The following is a 26,609-nucleotide window of genomic DNA, read 5'->3' on the forward strand; positions in this document are numbered from 1 at the left end:
GTTGCATTCTCTTAATGAATAGAGTGATTTGTTCTAATGGTGTTTGTAAATAGGATATCATGTCCGCATCTTGTACAGCAATTAACCATTAGGAAGAATGTATGCAATGTGTTAATTTTTGAAACTGTCCTACCAATCTGATTTGAAACTGTCTCATCGCTATTTGTTTATCAATAAAATTATGGAAAAAAAAAAAGATAGTTCATGTGAAAAACAAAATAGATTCGGGCCCTGTTTTATAAACTGTTTAAGTATGTTCAAAAATCCAGACCATCAAGTTAATGGTGCTGAGTTCTAACTATGAACCCCTCATGCTCTGAGGACAATTATTATAACAACTTGGGCGGTTTAGCTGAATCAATGATTTTCTTCCCAGATAAAACCAGTGGGGAATGTAATGGGTCAACTCACATTTAAAGTCATGAGGGATAAATACCTTTCATAAACTGAGTTTATTTTAACAATAAAGACTTCCAATCTATTCAACATCCATCTTTAAAGCAATTAAATAGTCATTTTAGACTTTAGATTTGAAATGAAGATTTTCATTTAGAAACTATATACATCAAAGATTTCAGCAAACTGAGTTCCTACCCAACCATCTTTTACAGTCTGCCATAATGCTTGAAGAAAAGTTATTATTGAAACAAAATCATTTAAGAGCACTGGCACCAGAAGGGGGTGAGGTAGATGTAGCAGTGGACAGTTAGAATGAAGGAGAAAGACACAGGGAGAAGATGGAGAGAAAGTGCAAGGTAGGACTAAAGAATAGATTTAAAGAAAAAGATGAAAACAAAAGGGAGGATTATTTTTGAAGAAAGTTAATTTGATCAGGTGAGTGTGAATTAAATTCTAGAGGGTGGCAGGGTTAGCCAAGGTAGTGTGAGGGGTCTGCGCATGGTGGTCTAGAAGGACATGGAGGAGTTGCTTCTTGTATCTTTTCAAAAAGGTCTGAAATTCTTGAAAAGATTCTAATAAAGATTCCATATCTATTTTTGGCATTTAGTCACCGGCATGTCTGAAGCCCCACTTTTGCCCCCTTATTACCTTTTCTCTACTTCTGGGCAAGGTAATAAAAAGCCCCACACTCTCTTGGAGCTAGCTCAGTGTAAACCACGGCAAGACCACGCAAACGGCCTGCCTACCAGCCACAGAGCAGTCAAAAGTCAGACCTGCTTGGGAGAGACCTGATGAGAAAGTATGGAGCTGGTCTAAGGTGGGTGAGGAAAGAGGCAGCACAGAGACTCAGAAAAATAAGAGATCAAGAGAGAACACTCAGTTCTTAGACTGAATGCAGAGTTTTAAATAATGGCTGAATAATATTTTAGTTCATTCAGACTGCTATAACTAAAATATCAGGCTGGCTTATGAACCATAGAAATGTATTTCAGACACAAGAAGAAAATACAAGACTAGAGGCAGGGAAAAGACTTGAGAGAGTAGGTGTGTAATGACATACGGTACACAAGATCAAGAAAGACAAAACTAATAAGCACCATCTAACAAAATAACCCAGGAAGGGCAGTTCAATCAACACTATCATCACTCGGTTCTTTCCATTTTTCCACTGCTGGCTTGTTCCTCATACCAGCACCAACTGCTCTCCGTGATGGCAAGACAGCTGCTTTGGCACCCCAGGCACAGCATACAGGGAACAGAGGTGGCTTTCTCTTGTGCCCCCTTTTAGCAATGAAATCTTTCCCCATAATCCCTCAGTAGGCCTGCTCACAATGTTGCTGGGTAGAACTGGGTTATATGTATTCTTGAGCTGGTCACAAATAAAAAATGGGGTTAATCAAGATTTATACCTGAGCTAGGGATAATGCCAATTTTCCTGAGGGTTTTGGATTAAGTGGAAAAAAAAGATGAAGCTTGCATTCATATTGTATGCTGAACTTGTTTAATCTTGTATTCCTCTTTTATGAGTAGTTTTTAATACTCTTCATTTGCTGCATTTCTGGGATCTTGATTATTATGTATCTAGGTGTAGATTCATTTTGATTATAGCTAATTGGGAGTTCTCTGTGCCTCACTCAAGTGAATGTCGAGTCTTTCCCCATGCTTGGGAATTTTTCTGCTACTACTTCTGGAAATAGATCTTTTATGTCATTTGTATTGACTCCTGCTGTTGTGTTGTCCTGTCCTGTCTCTGGTTTATAGATGCTGCCTTCTTGCCATATATTCACACACGTGGCAAAGGGCAAGGCAACCATATGGGCATCTTTATGAGGACACTAACCCCATTCATGAGGGTTTTGTGTCTCTCTTGACCTAATCACCTGGCAGCCCCTCCATCATATTGGATATAGGGTTCAACATATGAATTTGGAGGTGGAGGGAAACAATCTTCCTTGCATTTGTTTCCACTATTCTGAGGTACATCTAAGCTTCTGCTTTAGGGCCCTGTTCCTTTCCAGTGCTGCCTGCTGTGAGCTTGTTGCTCTGGAGGGCATGTGTCCTTGCACACATCTGCAGAACCCTCAGCTCAGATTTCCACTTCTCAATGACCAGCACCAGTCTGAAGAAAAAAATCCCACTTATCTCCTCTCCAGTCATAGACTGATTCTTTGATTCCCATTGCTAACCCTTGCTCATGACACCAAATTATTCTCTAGCCTTGACGTTAACTAAAAACTTAAATATTTTGCATATTTCATTAGACTTCATCCTAAGGAAATGGTCATGGTTGTGTTTAAATCATAGTTTTAGCATAACTTACTGGAACATTTAAAACAATAAATGAATTTAATTAATGTGGCATACTTATACAATTTGATGTTTTTTAATACCATGAAAAAAAGTAACAGAAAATGCAACAGAATTTCTTAAATGTAGGGCCAGCAAGATAGTTCAGTGGACTAAGAACCTGCTTAGGCAAGCACAGGGACCAGGGTTCGATCCCTGGCACCACATGCCATGCTGGCCCTGCCCTCCGGTGCATTGAGCTGGCCACTGAGACCAGGAGTGGTGGTGCACACCTGTAATCCCAGCGCCAGAGAGCCTTAAAACAGAAGGATCACTATGAGTCTGAGTTGCATAGTAAGATCATGTACCAAATACATTTAAAAAACCCCAAAAACTCAAATTTACTTTTTCTAGGTAGCTGGACTTTTGGTTTTACTTTCTTCTTTTCCCTCATAATTGTTTCTTAAGTTTACTACAAGGAACATGCATCAGTAATGTAAGAAAAATGCCAGTCAGTTTTGTAGCAGTATTTATCAATCCGGCCTAGAGTACAGATTTTTTCCTACCCCCCACCTGCCTCCTTGAGACAAGGTGTTTTAGCCCAGGCTGGTCTTGAACTCACAGATATCCTCCTGTGTGCTACTCTACCTTGCTAGGACAAGTTTATACCATACAGACTAACTCATGTTAATGTGGGAAAGAAAGGTAAAACTGCATAAATTAATTACACCTCAATAAAACACACTAGCACATGTATATACACACATTTATAATCAAAATTACATCGTCAGTGACTTTCTATCAGAGATTTTAATCAGTGGAGCTGTCCACAGTTTCCTTCTGCCCCTTTAAAATTTTCTTATTCTGTTTACTTACCATAGAGGCTTTGTTCTAATTGTTATATCTTGTACAATGTAAGTGCCTAGAAGGGTGAAAGCATGTTTTTTTTTTTTCTGAAAAACTAAGATATATAAAATCTGAGTCTATAACACAGTGTGGTGTGAGGAAGTGATTCTGCTCTTGGACTAGGTTTGTCTGGAGCACTTACTCTTGTTTGTCATCCTGGGTTAATGATAATACTACCTAGTTATGCACAAAAGCTTGTACTTTATTTATATCACATTTTTTATTTTTTGAGGTATTTTACTTTGTGTTGTTTAGGCAGGGCTCATACTTAAAATCCTTAGTCTCAGCCACCTGAAGAGTTGGATTACAAATGTGTGCCAGTGTATCTGGCTAAACTTGTACTTTGACAGGACAGTATATGAGGTTTTGAAGATAAGAGTTGTGGAACAGGAAGTACAACATGTGGGTACTTTGCGAATTTTAGAAATATTAGAATCTTAAACAGACACCTGTTTAACAGTTTTGATTGAGATTCAACATCATTTGTTTTTCTGATAATGTGTACCTTTTTCCAAGGAAAATATAGGCAAAAGGCATGAGGAATGCATGTAGAAATACAAAACTAATACAAAATATAATTATTTAATGGAAAATACAGTGTGAAAGTTTTAACTTACTGTTCATGGAAATCCAACATCGGTGGCTCAAATCGTATAGGTCTGCAATTACCCCGGTAGAGAGATATACTGGAATTAAAAAGAAAGAGCGTAAGAAGGAATTTTGCAAAGTACAAATTTCCTCCCACTGCAGTCAGACACTTGACTTTTGTCAAAAGAAAGTATCTTTAAGAAAATTGGTGTCTAATGTTCTATTAAGAGCGTGTATAGGAGCCGGGGAGATGGCTCAGTAGAATAAGTGCTTGCCTGGCAAACGCAAGGGCATGAGTTCAATCCCTGGTTCTGGAAAAAAAAAAAAAAAAAAAAAAAAAAAGAACGTGTATTATTTTTTTCCCTAAAGTAAATCAACAGGTAATTGGTTTTAAAAATGGTAAGACAAGAATCTTTTATTCAAAGGTGCTCAACAAAATGCTCAAGTAGATTTTTAGAATTAAGTAACAACATACTTGATTCACTGGAATTTTAAACATATACAAAAACAAAATCCTCAGGTACACTTTTAGAATTTATGTGGTTGATACAGTAAATAACAATATGCTTTATTGTTATGGATTTTTGAAATGTATGATAAATAATGGCTAATATAATTACAGATACTTGGAGGCAATGTATGAAGACAAAATTCACAATCACATTGTCATTGCACTGCCAAAGACCTAAACAAAAATCAACTTTGGGACAGAAATTTCCAAGAAGTGAAAACACCTATTTGGAACACACTGATCTGTGGTGTTCTGACCTAGAGATCTGAGACCGTTTCTATTAGTTCACGTAACACTAGAGCTTCTCAGTAAAACAGGTTTCTGCACAGCAAGTCTTAGCCACCTTCATAACACAGCACTGACGTAAGGTATAAATGACCTTTGGAGACGGCAGGAACTTACATACCCATGGCCATCTCTTTATATGTGAAAAATGAGAAATTCAGTTAGCTATTAAAGTTTCAAAATAGTAGTTTCAGAGCTTTTTAAGAAATGGTATCAGAGAAAAATCACTGCCACAACTCACAAGGACACAAGCTTCTTAATGACACTATAATTTCACTCTAGATACAGGAAATTCATTAGAAATAAGCAATAACATTCATAATATATAGGAAATTTATCTTCAATCCTATACATAATAAATAGTCTAAGTAGTGGAATAACTGAGCTAAAAATAATAAATTCCAAACATGTTTTTAGTTCTACCAGTTTAGAATGTTTCTCTGTGCTGTGTGATAACTCCCTTTTGTTTTTAAAATCACTGTTCTTCTTTCTACATAAGGTGAAAAATAGAAAAAGAAAACATTAGATGTACAATTTTCCTAAAGTACCAAACTAAAGAGTGGGATAAGAAGGCACAGTTGCTCACGACATAGCCGTGAGATGTGGTTAGAGGTACACAATCTTGTCCCCCTTGCTTTCTGTCCTTAGACATGACAGAATGAATACACTCTTCACAGCCTTTAAATAACAGATGATGTACAGTGTGTGTTTTAATAGTGTTCAACTTATGTTACATCTTAATCAGATCATGGAAAATAAAATGTAGTATATAACATCATCATCTAAACTACTGATTCATACACACACACACACACACACACATGCACTATTAGCTGCTAGAGATTGAGATACCATTTCTTCCTGTGAGAGAATCAAGAGTACATTATGCAGAGGACCAGAGAGGACCAGGAAGAGGGAAGAGAAACCAGAGGAGGAAGGAGAGGAAGAGGAAGAGGAAGAAGGAACTAAGGTAGATCTCCTTGTAGGAGTGTGGATTTTATTCTAAACGCAACAGTCTGTACAGTGTTTTGAGCAAAAGGTAACATGACCTGACATATTTTAAAAGATTAATTCTGGCTACTGTATGAAGAACAGATTATAGGCATCCAGAAGTAGCATCCAGGAAGGCACTGTGGGGAATCTATGTAAGACGTGAGGGTAGCCATGGGCTGCATAAATACAAGGGAGGGTGGTGACAAGTGCTACATGCGGAATATATTTGAAGTTAAACACAACAGGTTATGCTGGTGGATGGATTCTGAATCCATAAGTGAAAAAGAGGGGGAATCAAGGATGACTTATGAAATTACGACTGGATACACTATTGTGACATGGGAAGAGTGGGCTGGAAGTATGGAGGGATAGATGGGAAGGTGTTCAAGAATACAGTTTTAGGTGCCTACTGCTTATATACACAAAGTTACTTGTTTTCACATACTGATCTGATATCCTGTCACTTCGGTGAGTTTAATAGTCTAGCTTCTCTTAAGATGTTTTCATTGTTGCTGTATGTGCTGCTAAACTGAGCACCAGCTTAGATGATCCCTGAAGACAAATTTCCTGCAAGTAACAATTTGATTTCCTCTTTTGAATTTCTTAGATCTTGCTTTTCATTTTTTATGCCTTGTGCTAAGGTCTCCTGTAAAATGCTCTACAGAAATGGTGCCCAGCAATTGTTACTCTGATATTTACATAATCTTCACAGACTACAAGAGGAAACAATGTATAAAAGATGGTTCTCTCATAAATAAATGCATAGTTCCAAAACAACAGCACCTTTATACATGTAAATAACAATAAAAACCTAAAGAATACTTAAATCGGTCAACACAGATCAAGGTAAAGTATTATTTAACAAAACCAAGAATGCAATAATCTAGCTGTCATGTATCTACAGTTGATTTACACAGTGCTTACACAGTGCATGACATTGCTTAGAGCTTTATATATTGAAAGCACATGTTTACAAATGAATAATGTTGAAAAGTAAGTTGGGAAAAAATTTAAACTAGGTCCTCAAAATGTAAGGTTTTGTGTTTTACAGTTTGGTCACATTTTCTAAAATTTGGACTCTTTTAGCTGCCAGAAAGTTCTATATACATTTGAAACCTGGGTCACTTTCTACAAAATCATCTGTCGAAATTTTAATTAAAATTGTACAAATCCATGTTGTTTGCATAAAAGTTTCTTTCCATCTGATGCCTTGTATTTGTTACTACTCATGCAATGACTACTACGTGCAGCACAACAATGAATGAAGTGCCACTTCCCCGAGCTTAGAGGGCCCTCAGTTTTCACCATCAACAATTGTAGCTGTCATTTTTCCATGGAAGGTTCTTTATCAGGTTGGAGAAATTTTCTTTTGTGTCTAGTTTGCTGAGTATTTTAAGCAGATGCTGAGTTTTTCACATGCTTTTTTCTTTATCTTTTCAAATAATTTCACTGGGATTTCTCTTTTATTTTGTTACTTACAGGAAACCAATTGCCTTTCAAATTTTTATTGGTCTTTGCATTCCTGAGATAAATCTCTTTTGGTCATGATGTACTGTTTTCACATATTTCTAGACTCAATTTACTAATATTTTGTTAAGGATTTCTAGATATATGTTCACAGGATATAATCTCAAGCCCTTCTGTAATGCATGCAATGGTCACCTCCTAAAATATGTTGGGAATATAGCTTCCTCCTTTCTTTTCTGGAAGAGTTTGAACACTTACATTACCTAGTGAGGTATGTGACAGGATTTATCAGTTAAGTCATACAGGCTGGCAGTTTTTGTTGTATAAGGGCTTAAAACTATAAACTATGTCTTTAACAGATGGAGGAAAGTTTTTATTTTTCCTTTGGTTTATTTTGGTATTTGGTATCTTTCAAGAAATGTGTCCACTTTATCTTGGTTTCTGAATTTGTTGGAATAAAATAATATTTCTTAGTATTCTTTGAGTATCTATAAGATCAGAAGTGATGCTTTTATTATTGATTTTTTTTCTTGGTATGTTCTTAACCAACCTAAGGTTAAGGCTTATTCACTGTATTATGCTTTATAGTCCATCGGCTTTTATTACTGATGTTCTCTTTTCCATTTTCTACTTAATTTTAAAAATGTTCTGTATTTTCTCTTCGCTTTTTAGTTTGAAGTTAATTTGGTGCTCTTTTCTGTATTCAATGGAAATGTACACCACTGGTTTCAGATTTCTAGCATCCAGAACTTAGAGAAACCAAGTATCCTTAGTGTAGGCACTCAGAGTACAGTGTTTGGTTATGGGAGACCACCCAAGCATATGCTGTATGTCTACTTTCAAATTTGCCTGTGATTTTTTTCTTTTACTCATAAGTATTTATTTAAAAGTTTGTTATTTTCAGCATCTAGATTTTCCTTGTAACTTCCTTGTAACTTCAGTAACTTCTAATTTAATTCTGCTGTGATCAGAGCATAATCTGTAAAATCTGCTGCTATGGGTGTAGTACTTAATATCCATCAGGTCAAGTTGATTCACAGACTTGTTAAAATCTATACCACTACTGATTTCTATCCATTTTATTAGCTATTGATATATGCTTATTGAAGCCTTTCTGTAACTGCAGATTTGTCTATTTTCTCCTTTAATTCTGTTCATTTTTCTTCATGTATTCTGAACCTCTGACATCAGACTTATCCAGATTTGGGGTTGTCAGAACTTCCTAATAGATGGTCTCTTTCATAACTGTAACTCTCTGATAACATTCCCTGTCCTAGTTTATTTTGTCTGATGCTAATATAACCACTGCAGCCTTTTCTAGGATTATTATTAACTTTGGCCTCCACCATTTACATTTAACATACTTGTATCTTTATACTTAAATGTTTTCTTTTCTCCTCAAAACTAAAGAACTACTAACAAGGAAAAGTACTTACAACATGGAATTAGTACCTCCAAATATATAAAGGATCTTTAAAGAGGTAATAAAAATCAAATGCCTACAAAAAATGGATAAAAAACACATCGAAAGATAAATATAAGCATAATCCTAAAATAAATGAAGAAATGGTTAATCTCATCCATAATTAGAGAAAAACAAACTAAAATTGCACTGTGGTAGAATTTCTGATCCATCAGGCTGGCTAAAGTTTAAAACTAACACATTCTGTTGGAAAGGCTTAAGGAAACTGCTACATAACCACAATGAAGATGGGAAAGAAGAGGCACCAAGTAAGCAGCAGCAGGACCCAGAGCTGATGCAACTGGCAGGAAGGGGTCCAAGATAGGCTCCTGTTCCCTCCACTGATCAGACTCAGGGATTGGAGACCAGGAAAAGATATCTTAAAAACTGCAAAAGATCATGAAAAAAATCAATCCAACATGAAGCAAAGAACATAAAATTGATTTAGATCAGTGAGAAAGCTGGAGACAATACAAATACCATTAAAAACCTCTTCAGAGAAATAATGGCAGAAAACTTCCCAAACATGGAAAAAGAATTTGACATACAAATAAATGAAGCATATAGCACTCCAAATAGCCACAAACAAAATAAATCCACACCAAGACATATAATAATCAGGATTAATTATAATAATCAGAAAGTCAGCTCAAAACAAAAAATTAAAAGCAGCTAGACAAAAGAAATACCACTTATAAAGGAAATCCCATCAGAATCACAGCAGACTTCTCAACACAAACCATAAAATCTAGAAGAGCTTGGAGTGAAATATTTCAAGCCCTAAAGAAAAACAATCTTCAACTCATACTGCTATGTCCTGCAAAACTATGTCAAAACTGATACAGAAATAAGATACTTCCATAATAATAATGTACAGTGTATTGATTATCAAAAATGTCCTCTTAATCAGCTGTGAAACTATCTCATTCATATTTATTTTTCAATAAAAATAAATTTTAAAAAAGCATTGGGCAAGCTAAATAAATAAATAAAAAGATACTTCCATAAAAAAGAACTGAAGAAATTTATGACCACCAAATCAGCTCTACAAAGAGATAACGAAGATCACAAAGGTAGGAACACCAACAGAAAGAAGCTGCTAGGCAAGACAAGTGATTAGAGAGCAAAAAGACAAGCAATAAGCAAGAAGGAAACAACATTAAAAAGAAAAGCCAATACATATCATAACCATCAATGTAAATGGTCTTAACTCATCAATCAAAAGAAACAGACTGGCAGAATGGACCAAGAAGCAAGATCCAACAATATGTTTCACTCATGAAAACATTTAACACAAAAAGAAATTCATAGACTAAAGGTCAAACGATGGAAAACAATTCTCCATGCCACAGGAATCCAGAAAAGGCAGGGGTAGCTACTCTGTTTGCAATCTGAACTTCAACCCAAACCAATCAAAAGAGAGACAAAGAGGGTCACTAAAGACTCGTCAAGAGAAAACTCTTACATTCTGTATTTTTTTTTTCCTTTTCCTTTTTTGTTTTTTTTTTTCTTTTTGCGGAACTGGGGATCGAACTCAGGCCCTTGTGCTTGCCAGGCAAGTGCTTATTCTACTGAGCTAACTCCCCAGCCCTTGAGAAAACTCTTAAGAACAACAACAATCATAAATATTTATGTGCCAAACACAAGTTCATCTAACTGCATAAAAGAAATATTAACTGACATGAAAAAACCAAATAAACACTAACAGTAGTTGTAGGGGACCTTAATACCCCACTCTCACAAATTGGTAAGATCAACTAGACAAAAATATCAACAAAGAAATATTAGAATTAAACCAAGCCTGTGAACAAATGGACTTGGTAGATATCTACAGTGTTCTACCCCAAAACAGAATATATATTTTCAGCTGCACATGGGATGTTATCCAAAATAAAGCATATATTAGCTGACAAAATGTGTTTAAGTAAATGTAGAGGAACTGAAATCATCCCATGCACACTCTGACCATAATACATTGATAATGACAAAGGAAACCACAAAAACATCAACACATGGAAACTGAACACCCTTCTGAACAACCAATGGACACAGGGGAAATTAAAGACAAAATAAAAAGCATATATAATTAAATGATAATGCTAAGACAAGGTACTGAAACCTATGGGATGCAATAAAAACAGTCCTATGAGGGAAATTTATAGCAATGAACTTACACATCAGGAAAACAAAACAAGCTCAAATGAACAACCTAATGTGGAACCTTAAACTTCAAAAAAGAACAAATCAAACCCAAAGCTCATATGAGGGAGGAAATAATAAAGAACAGAATTTAATGCAATAGAAACAAGAAAACAACACAAAGAGTCAATGGATCAAAAAGTTGGTTCTTTGAAAGAATATACAAAATTTATAAACCAGTAGCCAACCTTAAAAAAAGACCACAAATTCAAGCAATTAGGAACAAAAAGGGGCAAATCACAATCACAGAACTGGCAATTTACTGTCTGGTTTCTCCATTAGAACACGTACTTCACCATGGCAGGAGTCCTGACTAACAGCCCATCCACCAACCACTGTGATAGTTTAAAAATATATCTTCAAATTCTCTGATATACCTATCTTCAAAAGCTAGGACTTCTCTTCTCATCAGTAGAATATGGTGGAAGTGATGGAACATGACTTCTAAACTCAATTACAGGAAGGGGAGATAGCTCAGAGGTCTAAGTGCCTGCCTGGCAAGTGCAAAATATCAAGGTTCAATCTCTGGTAGTGCATGCTGTCCCAGTGCCACACTGTCAGACACCACAGCCAGGGGTGGTGATGCACATCTCTAATCCCAGCACTGGGGAGGCTGAGACAGGAGGACCACTATGAGTCTGAGCTGCATAGTGAGATCCTGTACCAAATAAACGATTAATATTTTTTTAAAAAATCTAAGATTAAACTTGATTATAAAGGTTCTGTGGGTTTCTCTTGGATCAGGTGATACAAGGGATACTTATCTTTGGGAAACACCAGCTGCAATGATTTGAAAACACTAGAGCAGCCCTATAGGTTCCACATGGTGAAGATAGTAGCTGATGGCTTCTTATTAACATCAAGGAAAGAACTGAGGGCTTTGCCAGCAACCATGTGAGTGAACCAGCCCGGCAGTGCATCTTCCAGGACTAGGCCTTCAGGTGACCATAGTTATGGATGGTATCTTTTTAAATTTTTTAAAATATTTATTTATTTATTTGGTATAGGGTCTCACTATGCATCTCAGACTCATGGTGAACCTCCTGCCTCAGCCTCCCTAGGGTGGGATTACAGGTATGCACCACCATGCCGTTCTGGTGGCTGGCATGATATGGGGCCAGCATGGCAAGCAGTACTGGGGATCAAACCTGGGTCCTTGCACTTGCCAGGCAGATGCTTAGAACACTGAGCTATCTCCCTGGCCCTGTGGATGGTATTTTGATTGCAATCTTATCAGAGATGCTTACCATTACTGCTTAGCTATACCACTTCAAATTCCCCACTTATGCACATTGCAAGATGATATGTTTTTGTTGTTTTAGGCTAGCTAGGTTTTGGGTAAATTATACTCATGTATAATACCCATATATTATACCCATAAATTTACCTATGGGTAAATTCATGATAAATGAATTGCCAATTGTATAATGCCTGGTGTCCATATGGATCTCAATATATATTTTCTGAATGACTATATGAACAAGTAAGCACTCGTGCTCATTTCATGTATTGAAATTTGCAAGCTACTAGAATCCTCATTTGACCCTGAAAACAACCTTACATAACTGCAGGACCTTATATTTTATATATATATAGACAGAAAAGTTATATTCCCCAATTTACAGATAGAAATCATGCTCAGAGCAGTTAAGTAAAAATCATTAATCTTAGAATCTTTACCTCAAGGTCAGTGCTTGTGAACAAAGATGTCAAATATGTGATTCTCAATCTTTCACCAAAAGGTACCACACCCTAAGAAGAGAGCACCCATAAAAGGTGGCCTCGTGTCACAATATAGTAATACTAGTACCCATGATAGTATTTTGACACTTTAACAAATGGAATGCTATATGCACATCCTCCATTATCCATTATGCAATCAGTGCCTTTTAAAACAAATATCTTTATGTAATTAATAATCACATTTAAATAAATCACAGTGCACCAAAAGGCTGCAGTACAGAAAAAGGTATCCTGGAAAATTTTATTTTTCATGATTTACCCACAGTCTTCAGTTTATATAAGCATCAGCTCTTTCCTTTTTAGAATGTTTTGAAGATCTTAAAGCCAGGTTTACCCCAAAACTAAAGAGGAGGATGACAGGGGTGAAGGGACAATGATGAACAAATGGTACACACAGCCTTGCATTGCTACCACCCAATCAATCTATTACTAGAGAATCAGTCCACTAACTTAAGCAGGTTAAGTTTCATGAAGAAAATGAGAGTTACAGCGTGAGACAGGACAGGGCTCAGCCTATTACCTTACTGAACAAGCCAGAGGACAGCAGATGGACTGCACAATTGGTGAATAAAGGGAAGTGAGCGATCATGCAGAAATGATTTCTACTGCACTGGGGGTACCCTACAGGAAAGACTCATGGAGGCAATGTAGTCCAGTGTAGAGAGACTAGCTTCTGGAGCCAGAAACCAACCTTCATTTTGGCTGTGACATGGGGCCTGTGGACTGTTTTGATGACAGAGATGTGGAATACATATGCTTTAGGTGGCTTGACCCAGCACAACTAAAGCCTGAGATTTACAGCATCTGATTAAACACTCTCTTCAGATGATTGCACTGCTTTCACAAAGCAGACTGCATTTAGCCAATTAACACATACTTCATGACTTCATCAGAAGTGCTTTCTTCACCCTCCTTCAAGACCCTGAAGAGAGGGAGCATACGGACAATGCCAGTCCACAGCAGATTCTCCAAGAAACTGAAACCAGGCAGTACACTTCTCTCACCGACATTCTTCCTTTTGGGGGATTGGGGTGGGGGGTGGTATGGTCAGTCACTGCAACTTGCCTTCCACATGTTTCAGGAGGCTCTTCTACTTCACAGCCTTTCTCTTATACTTCTTATACAACATTCTCCTTGCTGAATATTGGCTAACACAGACAATAAAGTGAATGCTGGAAGATTCCATACTTGATATATGACGAGATGAACAGAAGGGCACACTGGGCTGTCAATCAGAAGATAATGATTTCTAGCCACTCTAGCTTTGCCACTCTTAATAGTCCTCAGATCTTAAATCTTTCACTCCTTAAGATGTCCAGCAAGGAGGTTCAACAAGATGCTCGGTGTCTCTTGTAATTAGAACCATCTCTGATTATATGACAGGCTTCATTTTAATTAAAATTTCAAATTCAAGTTCAAATTCTGACTTACAGAGTAGTTTATTTTTTAACTGGAAAAAATTACAATGTCTGTTGTTATGCAACTAGATATTTAATTTTATATTTTTCTGTTATGTTTTACATAAACATTTTCATTAAAGTTATAATTACTAAAATAAGAGCTATGACAGTGTTTAGAATGTGCAGCACCAAATCACATATTAAAAAAAAAAAAGCTAAATTCCTTGAATATAGAGCTTTGTGCCACATTAACTATGGATACTGATTATTATATGCCAGATAAATATGGATACTGTGTTTTTTTTGTTTTTTTCTTTTTCCATAATTTTATTGAGAAACAAATAGCAATGAGACAGTTTCAAACTAAATTGGTAGGACAGTTTCAATAATTAACACATTGCATACATTCTTCCCAGTGGTTAATTGCTGTACAAGATGTGGACTTGATATCCTATTTACAAATACCATTAGAACAAATCCCTCTATTAATTAAGAGAATGTAACTATATATCTATCCTAACCACTTTGAATACAGATATCAAAGGGACATTCATCTGTATCCCATTTGATACTGTGTTTTTCTATGCCATAGGTGTTTTAAAATGACTTATTAAGGGTAATGCACAAATTCAGCTCTTTAGTTTTTAGTTGCTTGATATGCACAGAATCTAAATCTGATTTTTATGTTACTATGAGCTGTGTCCCTCCAAAATTCAAACATTGAAGGCCTATAAATTCCAATATGATGGTATTTCGAGGTGAGGCTTTTTAAAAAGTTTTATTTGTTTGATACAGGGTTTTGCTACGCAGCAGACTCAGTTATCCCATTTCAGCCTCCCCAGCACTGGGATTACAGGCATGTGCCACCATGCCCACTCTTGGTGGCTGGCACGCATATGGTGCCGGGGCTGAAAGTTGAGATCTTGTGCTTGCCAGGCAGGCACTTAGACCTCCGAGCTATCTCCTAGCCGGAGATGAGGCTTTTAAAGGTAATTGGTATTAGATGAGGGTATGAGGTAGGGTATTCATGATGGGATTAGTGCCATTATAAGAGACCCAGAGCACTTTCTGCCTCTCTCCCTTTGCTGTGTGCCTATATGTCACTGGCCCTCCTTCTCACCCACTTTCTCTTCCCTCTCTCCTTCCTCATCTGTGAGGGCACAGCAAGAAGAGCACAGGTCAGGAAGAGTGCCTTCAGGAGGGAGGAAGTCAGACAGAATCTTGTACTTCTGCCTCCAGAACTAAAAGTGTCTGTGGTAGCTAAAAGCCCAGTCTGTTTTTTCGTTATGTGTTTTTGACCCTAGTTCAGTGCTACATGCACTGCATACCAATATAATACTCATGTTTATCTGATTCATGGTCTTGATCAAACATACAAAATGTGAGTATGTTGGTTATAAAATGTGCCTGTAAATTCTCTGACATCCTTCCCTTGATCCGTGGAGGTTTCTTTCTCCCTTAAATCCTTGCAAACTTAACTTACTGGCTGACTAACAACCTATGACAGAAGTAACTATACACTTTCTTAGTGTTGGTCATAAAAGACAATACAATTTCCACTGGTTCTCTCTGGGACTAAGATTCACTCCTGGAATCTAGCCACTAGGCTGCAATGAAATGGAACCAGGGTTGGATACTGTGAATGCCCTTAGTCTGCAAAATATGCAGACTGTATCAGTAGAGAATTTTATTTGAGAGAAAGGTGTCAATAGTCATCTGAGCAGGACAATTAAAACTTCCTCACAGATACAAGGATAGACTCCTTTAGTAACTGCTACTTTTGTGTTTTTACTCTCATACCTGCAATAATATGACATCTTTTTCCTATTGTCCAATCTGTCCTGATACATGTGCACTGTTGGAACTTCCCCTACCTGTAAATGCTGTCCAATATTTCTGGTACTGGGGCACCCTGTCTTCAGACCCCTGTGAGTCTAGCCTGGTATCTCCTTGGTTGGAATATCTAAGGACTCCACAACTCTCTAATGCATCTGGAGCCAAAATAGGGCAGATAAAAGCACACCTGTTTATCTTGTGCTTTTCCCTTAATCCTTTATACTGGCAGGTAGGAAATCAGCTGTAGAAACAAGTTAATTTACCTTAATGAACATGATGTTTTCATTCATGATCAAAATCTAAATTTTAGGGGACCGGGGAGATGGCTCAGTAAAATAAGTGCTTCCCTGACAAGCACAAGGCCCTGAGTTCAATCCAAGCACAAGGCCCTGAGTTCAATCCCCGGTTCCACCAAATATAAAAATAAAAAATAAAAACAAAGAAAATCTAAATCTTAAGTATTTTCTCAGTATAATGAAGAATTTCTATTAACACACAGTCATATTCTCAGTTCAATTTCCACTTACTTAGGATCTGCATCTGAGAGATTATCCCAGACTTGGAGGTACAAAGTTAGGAATTCAAGCAGAGCAAGCAAAAATGACTCATCTTTGCTTTATGATGATCTAGGGTCTCAACTATTGAAACTTTAGACCTCTGAATGACTCAGCTGGGAGTGGAGGCCTGGTCATTGATGTGTTGATGCTACCATGTTAGCTGTGACCTCAGCTAGCTGTCACCTGGAATGCCTATACGTGGACCTCTTTTTATTTGGGCATACATCATATTCATTAATGTAAGTCAGCTTGGTTCCACAGCTGATTTCCTACTTGCTAGTATAAAGGATTAAGGAAAAAGCACAAGATAAACAGGTGTGCTTTTATCTGCCCTATTTTGGCTCCAGATGCATTAGAGAGTTGTGGAGTTCTTAGATATTCCAACCAAGGAGATACCAGGCTAGACTCACAGGGGTCTGAAGACAGGGTGCCCCAGCACCAAAAATACTGGGCAGCATTTACAGGTAGGGAAGTCCCAACAGTGCATATGTATCAGGACAGATAGGACAACAGGAAAAAGATGTCATATTATTGCAGGTATGAGAGTAAGAATGCAAAAGTGGCAATTATTAAAGGAATCTATCCTTGTATCTGTGGGGAAGTTTTAACTGTCCTGCTCAGATGACTATTTGACACCTTTCTCTCAAATAAAATTCTCTATTGCTACAGTCTGCATATTTTGCAGACTATGGACATTCACAGATGTACTCTAAGCATCAAGGTCCTTGAGGAAAAAATGTTTCCCTCTTCTGAGATGTCCAAACGGGACTGTGTGATGACCGTGAGGGCAGGGGCATCTTGTGTTTCCTCTGCCACTTTTTTATTTCACTAGATTTGTTGATAATTTTTAAAGATAAATTCATTTTGCTCTTTTCAAGAACATGTATCTCATCAGAATAAAATACACTCCTAAAAACAACATAAAGTGACTGAGTTTTACAATCTATGCAATGTGGTTGCTGTCTGAGAACCCACTGCCAGCTCTGCTCACAATCCTACTGTTGCCCAAGAGCACTCAGAAGAATGGAAGCTGGAACATGGCCAGCTATTCTGGCAAACAGGAGCTTCAACTGCACCTGAACCCTCTGAGTTCAGCTCCGTAAGTTTACAGCACCCTAAGGGAGCAATCAGTAAACTGTGGGTTGAATATAAAACAGCACAGCGAGGGACTGGTTGTTTTATTTCATTTTTTTGACTGGTTGTTTTAAAGAAAACTTTCATTCTCCTTAGGCAGCAGACACTGGCTGGATTCAAAAAAGAAGCTGGCCAGTTATCTTCCTTTTATTCTTTTCTCTGAGGAAAATTAAGAGTTACTAAAGTCCAAAAATTTAGGGGTAGGGAGGGAGGCACTTTGAAATCACATGCATGTATGTATTTTCACAGCATCTGAAGTAAAAGAAAACCCTAGCATCACAGGGCAAGTCGTGCTTAAAGGAGTTTCCTTGAATCACGAGGTTGGATTCCCCAGCTCTGGGCTGCTGTGGGGACCTGCAGGCAGATCACTGAGAAGTGAGGGCAGTATAAAAGGTGGTGCAGGTAACCACAAAAGCAGTCACAGAGATGTTCTTCTTTCAAAGCAAGGGAATCATCAACTCTGAGCAAAAAGCTTCTGTATGGGACAGGGGAGAGTTATAACTTGGTTCCTCAATGTTCCCTGAAAGTGCCTGTGCTGGAGGCCTGGTCTCCACGAGGATGCTGTAAGAAACAGGAATTGATGGAATGTTGAGGTGATTGGAGGTGTGCCCTGGAAGGGTCTGTGAGACCCCAGTCCCATCATTGGTCTCTTAGCTCTGTGGTTTCAAGGTGAACAGTTTTTCTCTGCCACATGCTCTGCCAGGGTGTGATACCTTGGCACAGGTCCAAAGCAATGGGGCCAACTGTCATGGACTGAAAAGTCTAAAACTGTGATCCAAATGAACCTTTTTTCTTCACAAAGTTGATTTTCTCAGGCATTTGCTATAATAACAGAGCTGACTATCCAGAGGCATGATACATAACTGCATCACAATCACGTTCAGATTTAGACTTGGTTTTCCATACATAATACTTCAAAATATATGCTACAATACAATTTGTAATTTGCTATTTCCTCTTTACCAAAAACACCACTGCCACCACCACCACCACCACAAACCACAAAACAAAATCTTAGGGCAGCTGAAGGAGAGAACAGCAGGAATTCTCCAGAAGGTTCTGAAAGCATGTTACTATCTCATTGAATATAAGCCTTACCTTTTTTGTTGATATGAACTGAGTCCAAGGGTTGTCTCAGTCTGTAAAAGGAAAAAAATCATGATGAAAATACTAAAACCAAATTTTTATTGATATACATATGGGGTATTCAAATTACTGCACCTTTAATTTTGATCTAATATCTTCAATTTTCAGATTTAAGTTGATCCTCAAATCATATGAAATAACTGATCATATTAGGTAATTCAAGTGAGAAAATAATCTGGATCAATTTTAAATGCACACAGTAATAATACAAAATAATGTGCTTTATTTTAACAAATAATACAAATCCTAGAGTTTCCTTCATAGTCACTTCATGTGGGACCATGTGTGCCTCTCACCATCCACATCTCACCAGCTGTAAGCTGTTTGTGTCCAAGGTCCCTGCTGGCACAGAGCTTGGTATACAGCAGGGATGGAAAGGTGAATCATCTAGCATGACATCAGTAGGTAAACACTGAAAAGTGACTTAGAGAGTATTCCAAAGGTGTCGTGCAAGGGAATAAATAGATGATATACTTTAATATGACATGAGGAAAGCTGGACTGGACAGCTAACATTTATACTAAAACCTGAAAAACAGAAAGAATGGTGTGGGTGAGGAAAAGAGCATGTGTCAAGGCTCTAGTAAAGGAACCAGCTTGGTACGTTCAAGAAACAGCAGGCTTACCTAGCTCTTTCTACCAAGATTGGAGGGCTAGGCAGGAGCCAGTCTGTGTTGTGTCTGGTTAAGAGGCCATGTAAGTAGTCTGGATATTATACACTAAATGCAACATAAGGGATCTGAAAGGGTTAGAAACAGACGGACATGGCTTGAAGTATTGTTCTGGCACAGTACAAATGATGAATCAGACAAGGAAAACAGACAAAGTAGGATACTGGAAGGCTATCATTGTAGTTTAAGGGAAGAAGGACATGAACATCTTAATGCTATGTGAGAAGATGCCACCACACCAAGGAACACCATCAGCCCCAAAGCAGGCTGCTCTATTTGGACCAGAAGAAGCCCCACTGCTGTGGCATTTCCTCTCCACCTCATTAATGTACAGAGCCCACCAAAAACCATTTAGGGCTTCTACCTTGCAGAGTTCCCTCTGTGAACCTGAGCTTTGGATTTTTAAATTTTTTTTAAATTTTTCTGGAACTGGGGATTGAACTCAGGCCCTTGCACTTGCCAAGCAAGTGCTTATTCTACTGAGCCATTTCCCAGACCCACCAAAAAACATTCAGAAAATGATTTTTCAACAGATGGTGTTACCCTTATAGGTGGGACCCAAGAGGATGTCATATATTGCAAAAAACCCACTACAATGGCGGCTCTCAGAGAAAAAATGTAAACTGCATGTGAAACAATCTCAATGACTAAGATTACCCAAGCATCAGTTCATTGTATTAATAAATGTCTGGAAGCTGCCCACAATTTGAGCACCTCTTGTAATAGTAGAGACCAAAGGTAACTTTTGAATCTCATGGTGTCTCAGTCAATTTAGTATTAAAATATTTATTCAAGTTTTTCATTTCCTGATATGTGCATAATTATTTTTTGTCAGGCTGTATATTATTTTGAAATAGTATTTTTGAGAATGTATATGGGGAGAAATGGCAGATCAGGGGAAGTTCCTATTTTTTAACGTATAAGAGTGTCTACAATCAAAATGCTTCAGCAATATAATTTGGATGAGTGCATGTGTATATGAGGAAAATACAAAAAATGTTAACTGTTGAATCTTTTTGACTAGGAGATTGTGTGCTGAATTCTTTTTCTATATTTAAAAATTCCTTTAACTTTTACTATGAAATTTTATTGCACAAAGAGTGGGAGAAAATATCTGCAAATCATATGTGGTCAGAGATCAGTATCTAAACTCCATAACACACACACACACACACACACACACACACACACACACAAATATATTTCAACAAGGAAAACATAATTTGACTCAAAAATGGGTAAAGGCCTTAAATAGACATTCCTCCAAAGGAAACACACAGATGACTAGAGGTACATGGGAAGATGTTCACCATCACCAACCGAAAGAGAAACACAGAACCACAACAATATCACTTCATACCTATTAGAATGGTTATTATATTTTTTAAAACCACAAAAATAAGTGTAGGCAAAGATGTGAAAAAACTGGAATCCTTGTACATTGCTAGTGAGAATGAAAATCAGTGGGATTGCTATGAATATAGTATGGAAGATTTAAAAAAGTCACAGTGATCCTCCTGTCTCATCCTCCCAAGGGCTGGGATTACAGGCATACACCACCATGTTTGCTTCTGGGCCAGGCTGGAACAGCATGTAGGGTTGGAGATCGAACTTAGGACCTTGTGCCTGCCAGGCAGGTGCCCAAGCCTCTGAGCCATCTCTCCAGTCCCAGTATGGTAGTTTTGCCAAAACAAACAAACAAATTACCATATGACCCAGCAATCCCACTTTTGGGTATATACCCCAAGAGACTGAAAGCAGGGATTCAGATACTGTACGAAAGCATGTTCACAGAAATATTATTTACAACAGTGAGAGAGTGCAACAACCAAAGAATTCATCACAAGATCCACAAAATGTGGTTCGTACACATCATACAATTATTCAGCCTTACAAAAAAGGAAAATGATGCATACATCCAATGGATGAACCTGGCGTAATTCTTCTACACTTCACTAAATGGAATACACTAGTGACAAAAGACAAAACAGCATGATTCCACATATATGAGCTACTGTGCTTAGAATAGTCAAATTCATAGATAGAAAGTAGGATCAAGCTTGCCTGAGGGAAGGGAGATAGAAGAATGGGGAATTACTTAATGGGAAAGAGTTTTGATGTGGAAGATAAAAAGGTTCTGGGGGCTGGTGAGATGGCTCAGTGGTCTAAAGCACCTACTTAGAACAAGCTTAGCAAAGCACAGGGACCGCGGTTCAATCCCCAGCACCACATGCCAGCCTGCCCCGCCCCCTGGTGGGCTGAGCTGGCCACACACACACACACACACACACACACAAAATTAAAAAAAAAAAAAAAAAAAAAGGTTCTGGAGCTGGATGATTACATAATATGGTGGATATACTGAAAGCTGTTAAACTGTACTTTTAAACATGGTAAAAACGTAATTTTTTTGTTACATTTAATTGCAATTTTAAAAAACTGTAGTACATAAGACAATGTGGTGCTGTCAGATGAATGGGACTGAACAAAGAACAGAAACACACAACAAAGAAAATGCTTCAAAGATGCATAATGGGAAAATATGGGCTAAAAGGAAAATACTAACATCTTTAGTAAGATTAAATGTGACATTCTTTTTTTAAAAAAAGATTATGTTTAAAAATTAAAACTCAGCAATAAACAATTCAAATATCAAAAAGCAAGCAAAAATAGGTGGTAAAAATGTTTACAAAAGAAGGATGAAGGCAAACAAATAAGAGTTACAACATTAAAAACTACACAGATTTTAAAGGTAAAAATTTTTGTAATTCCACATGAAGAGACAAAAATAGGAGAAAGAATATTGTGACTGAAATCTAAACAAAGAGCAAGGACAATTCCTTAAAGCAAAACAGTCAAAAAACCACATGAAAAAGATTAATCCCTTAAACACAAGGAACACCCTAGAAGACAATATGACTGGTACAGACCTTTGAACCTTACACCCAGAGTAAGGGTTCACTAGAAGGGCTCAGGGCACTAGAAAATGCCTCTACCACATATTTGGCCTTTCTGTCAATTATGACATATCTGGAATATTTCAAAGGAAATGTCACTGGCTCAGAATAACTTGGAATCAGTACTTTTCACCTGCCCATCTATCCAGAATAGACAATTAGAGCTGCCCTCTATAGCTCTAACTCCAGCCTGAGCCACATTAATTGCTAGGCTGCAGGTTCTGGACCAAGTCGAGCCAGCCTCTTTCAGAGGCAGCCCCAACTCCAAACAGGGTTGTGTTCCCACATATTAGAAGAAATAGATTTCTTCTAATCAAATGACTAACCCAGGCAAAGCTGTACGTGTGACATGCTTATAATAAAACCACATGAAATAATATTATTCCTATAGCTCAGTGACATTCAACTAAGGACAATTTTGTGTACCAGGAGGTATTTAGCATGTCTAAAGGTATTTTCAGTTGTCAGGAATCAAAGCATTATCTGCATCAAGGTGACAGAAATCAGGGATGCTGCTAAACATTATAAAACGCAGTCTTTTTTTTTTTACTTCCCAGTGAATTACCTGATTCAAAACATAAATACTGTAATCCACACCACAATCTGAATTTTATAGAGCTATCAATAATGTAATTTTTATTTCTAAAACATCTTGAATTAGAATAAAATATGTAATTGTCTTACCAACTATGTCTCAATTTCTACTGGTTCTTCTAGGAGTATAGCAAACAAATAAATCAAGCCTTTAATAGTTCAAATCAGCAGCAGTTCAGATCATATGGTAAGAATAAGAATTCAAATTCATTGATCAGGTTTATTACTGCATACATATTATGACACATTCCTGTGTGTGTGTGTGTGTGTGTGTAATTGAACTCAAGGCCTTGCACTTACCAGGCAGGTGCTGTGCTGCTGAGCTACATCCCTGATCCTATGAGACATTCTTGGTAAGATTATGTATGCCTAATACTGACTTCTTTAACTTAGCCAAGGTAAAGTTACCCATTATTGCTAATAGCTTCTAATGTGGCTACCCCCTATGTATTGCATTATTATTAAATTGATGACTTAAGTTTGTTGGAAAGAAATTCAATTAAATGCAATTCATTAAAGAACTGGTTATGCATCTCTGACATAAATGGTAGTGGAAAGAAAATAAGGTCTGCAGCCCCCTAAAACCTGTTTCTTGGTAGCAGGAGCACAAACACAAATCAGTACTACCAGGAAGGAAGCCTTGCTTGGTGCCATGAGAATAGCTGTTCCTAAGAATGTGTGAGAAGAGGAGCCACATTTCCTTGCAGGCAGTGAGACTATGTTCCTTTGTCATATTCAGAGAGAAAACTGCATACATCCTCCAGGACAGGAGTGGGGATAAAATACGAGATCAGCTTTGATAACCCAACCTGCAGTCTTGGTTCTCATCAACATAACCTCTCCTATGAGGCTCTCTGCAAATATTTTCATACTGAAAATGGGTAAGATATTTGTAAGCCAGTTTTAAGGATTTTTTTGGGGAGGGGCAGTACTGGGGATTGAACTCAGGACCCTGTGCTTGCCAGGCAGGTGCTTATTCTGAGCTATTTCTCCAGCCCCAAGGATTCTTTTTATTGTTGTTGTTCACAAAAAAGGGTCTTTCCACATGTAACTTTGTTTCCTGTACTTGTCCATGTGTATATATAAAGTAATTTTAAAGATAATTGAGACTCATATATAATTGTAAGAAATAAGACAAAAAACATTTTCTCAATCTCCCCCCCAATGTAACATTCTGCAAAAACTATGAGAAAGTATCACAACTATAATGCTAATGTTAACATAACCCATCTATTTGCTCTTATTTCCCTAGTTTTACTTGGACATACATATGTGTTTGTGTGGGTCCTTAGTTCTACAATTTTTCCACCTATGTGGATTCAAGCATCAATTGCCACAGTTGAGACAGAGGAGTTCCAGTACCCCAAGGAGTCTGTGTGCCCTTTCACAGCCATCAACCTCCTCTTTCATGTCTCGTAAACGCTATTCTACTATACGTCTAAAGTTTTGCCATTTCAAAACTGTCATATAAATGGAATTACACATGTATAATCTTTTGGGACTGGCTCTTTTCACTTGGGCTCATCCTCTTCAGGGAATCATTTAAGTTGTGTGTTTCAATAGTTAATTCCTTGTTATTGCTAAGCAGTATTTCATAGCATGGATTTACCACAGTCTAATACATCACTTACTGAAACACATCCAAGTTGTTTCCCATTTTTGACAATTGCAAATAGAGCTGTTGTGAACATTTATATGCAGGTCTTGGTGAAAGTGTAAGTTTTTATTTCTCTAAAAAAACACCCAATGGTGTAACTGCTGGGTCACCTGGTAAATGCATGCTTAGTTTTCTAAATATCTGCCAAAATTTTCCCATACTAGTCGCACCACTTATATACCCACCGGCAATGTACAAAGCAACCCAATTTCTCCACATCCTTTTCTGGACCTGGTGTTCTCACTATCTTGTGCGTATGTGGGGGCTTAATTTGCATTTTTCAATGATGCTGGCCAACTTTTCACATGTATGTCATCTTTAGTGCTTTCATTGTATAATATTACATACCCTAGAAACTAGATCTTTTGTCAGATGTGACCTCTATTTTCTTCTAGACTACATTTTGTCTTTATATTCTTTTCACTTGGTTTTCGGCACAGCATATTTTTATTTTATTTTATTGAGAAACAAATATCAATGAGACAGTTTCAAAACTGATTAAAAGGACAGTTCCAATAATTAATACATTGTTATCTTCTTAGTGGTTATCCGTAGTACAAGACGCAAATAGAATATCCTGTCCAAACACTATTAGTACAAATCTTTCTTCTCATTGAATTAAGCGACAGTAGCTGTATATCTATCCTATTTTGTATATACAAATACAAAATGGTCCTTCCTTTGTATCCCCTTTTTTTGTTTAGTCCTGTCAGAGATGGGTATTCTATTGCATCTAAATACTATGGGTGCTTGAATTCAGCAAAACAATCCAACACAGTCCAGCAGTCCACAATAGTCGTGGGTTATCCACAGAAGTTGTTGACTTGAGCCTTTCATGGCTCAGCATATTAATATGGCTTTACTTTATATACCTCGTTTTTATACTTTTCTGCCGGATGGTTAAGACCAAGATAAAGTGAGACCTGTATAACAAGAAATGTAACTTTTGTATCTGATAAGGTCAGTCAAGTACCCTTAGGATTTATCCTGTAACCCTATACCGCACTTTGTACATCCTTTGTCAGTGTCAGCCATGTGGATGAGTCACAGCCATTGCTTGAACAATTTGCTCTCTGTGAAAGCCTGAGAGAATGTTTTTTCTCCATGTGACTCTCCTCAGGCACACCTTGTCATTGATCACATTCCTCTGTGGCTCCATAATCTCCATGATTAGAAAATATGGGACATAACTGAGTTACATGATGTTACAGTATAGGTTCTCCTATGTCCTAAGTCTTCACTGACCTTGAAAGGCTATGGTCGAAATGTTGGCTGTCCTTGCAGCCCTTCTATTTCTCTAATTTTTGGTCTGCAAACTTAAGTTGTTAACCCTCCAAAAGAGAAGCTTATTATTACCCTACATCTTATGCAGTTGGGTTTAACTTCACTATCTGTCTGAATATCAAACATCTTAGGCATAACATGGAACAGGTATTGATCAAGTATTGATGTTAAACATTAAGTCCCTACAGAATATGGAGATAAAAATTTAAAAAATGAAAAATATTTAAATATGAATAAACAATTACATATTTTTACACAGACATTTAGAAATCTAACCATATACAGCATTGTAGCAGGACAGTCCTGTGACTTTTTTTTTTCTTTTTCTTGTACCTTTTTTTCATTTATTATCCGTTAAAGAAAAAAACAAAAAACTTTTACTTGTGAGACAGTATGGTAATAACTGGTATGTCATGTCATGAAGTACGTATAAGACCAGTGCACAGCATATTTTAAATTCATCAATCTTTTCTTTCTGGATTATATTTGTGTCAAGAACCCTTTGTCTATCCCTGTATCCTGAAACTTTTCTCCT

General features: G+C 37.3%; 1 protein-coding gene across 3 annotated transcripts in view; it reads right to left on the reverse strand.

Moving 5' to 3' along the window:
• The window catches only part of Tmem131 (transmembrane protein 131), a 187,070-nt gene that overhangs the window by 97,041 nt on the left and 63,420 nt on the right, over window positions 1–26,609 (reverse strand). For all 3 annotated transcript variants that reach the window (XM_004633173.2, XM_023717378.1, XM_023717377.1), the window contains exons 3-4: window positions 18,865–18,905; window positions 4,209–4,277 (exon numbers count right to left, since the gene is read on the reverse strand). In XM_004633173.2, coding sequence (XP_004633230.1) covers window positions 4,209–4,277; window positions 18,865–18,905 — 110 coding nt within the window. The remainder of the gene's footprint in view (window positions 1–4,208; window positions 4,278–18,864; window positions 18,906–26,609) is intronic.

This window comes from Octodon degus, unplaced genomic scaffold (assembly GCF_000260255.1).
Source record: "Octodon degus isolate 3935 unplaced genomic scaffold, OctDeg1.0 scaffold00052, whole genome shotgun sequence".
Taxonomy (NCBI): domain Eukaryota; kingdom Metazoa; phylum Chordata; class Mammalia; order Rodentia; family Octodontidae; genus Octodon; species Octodon degus.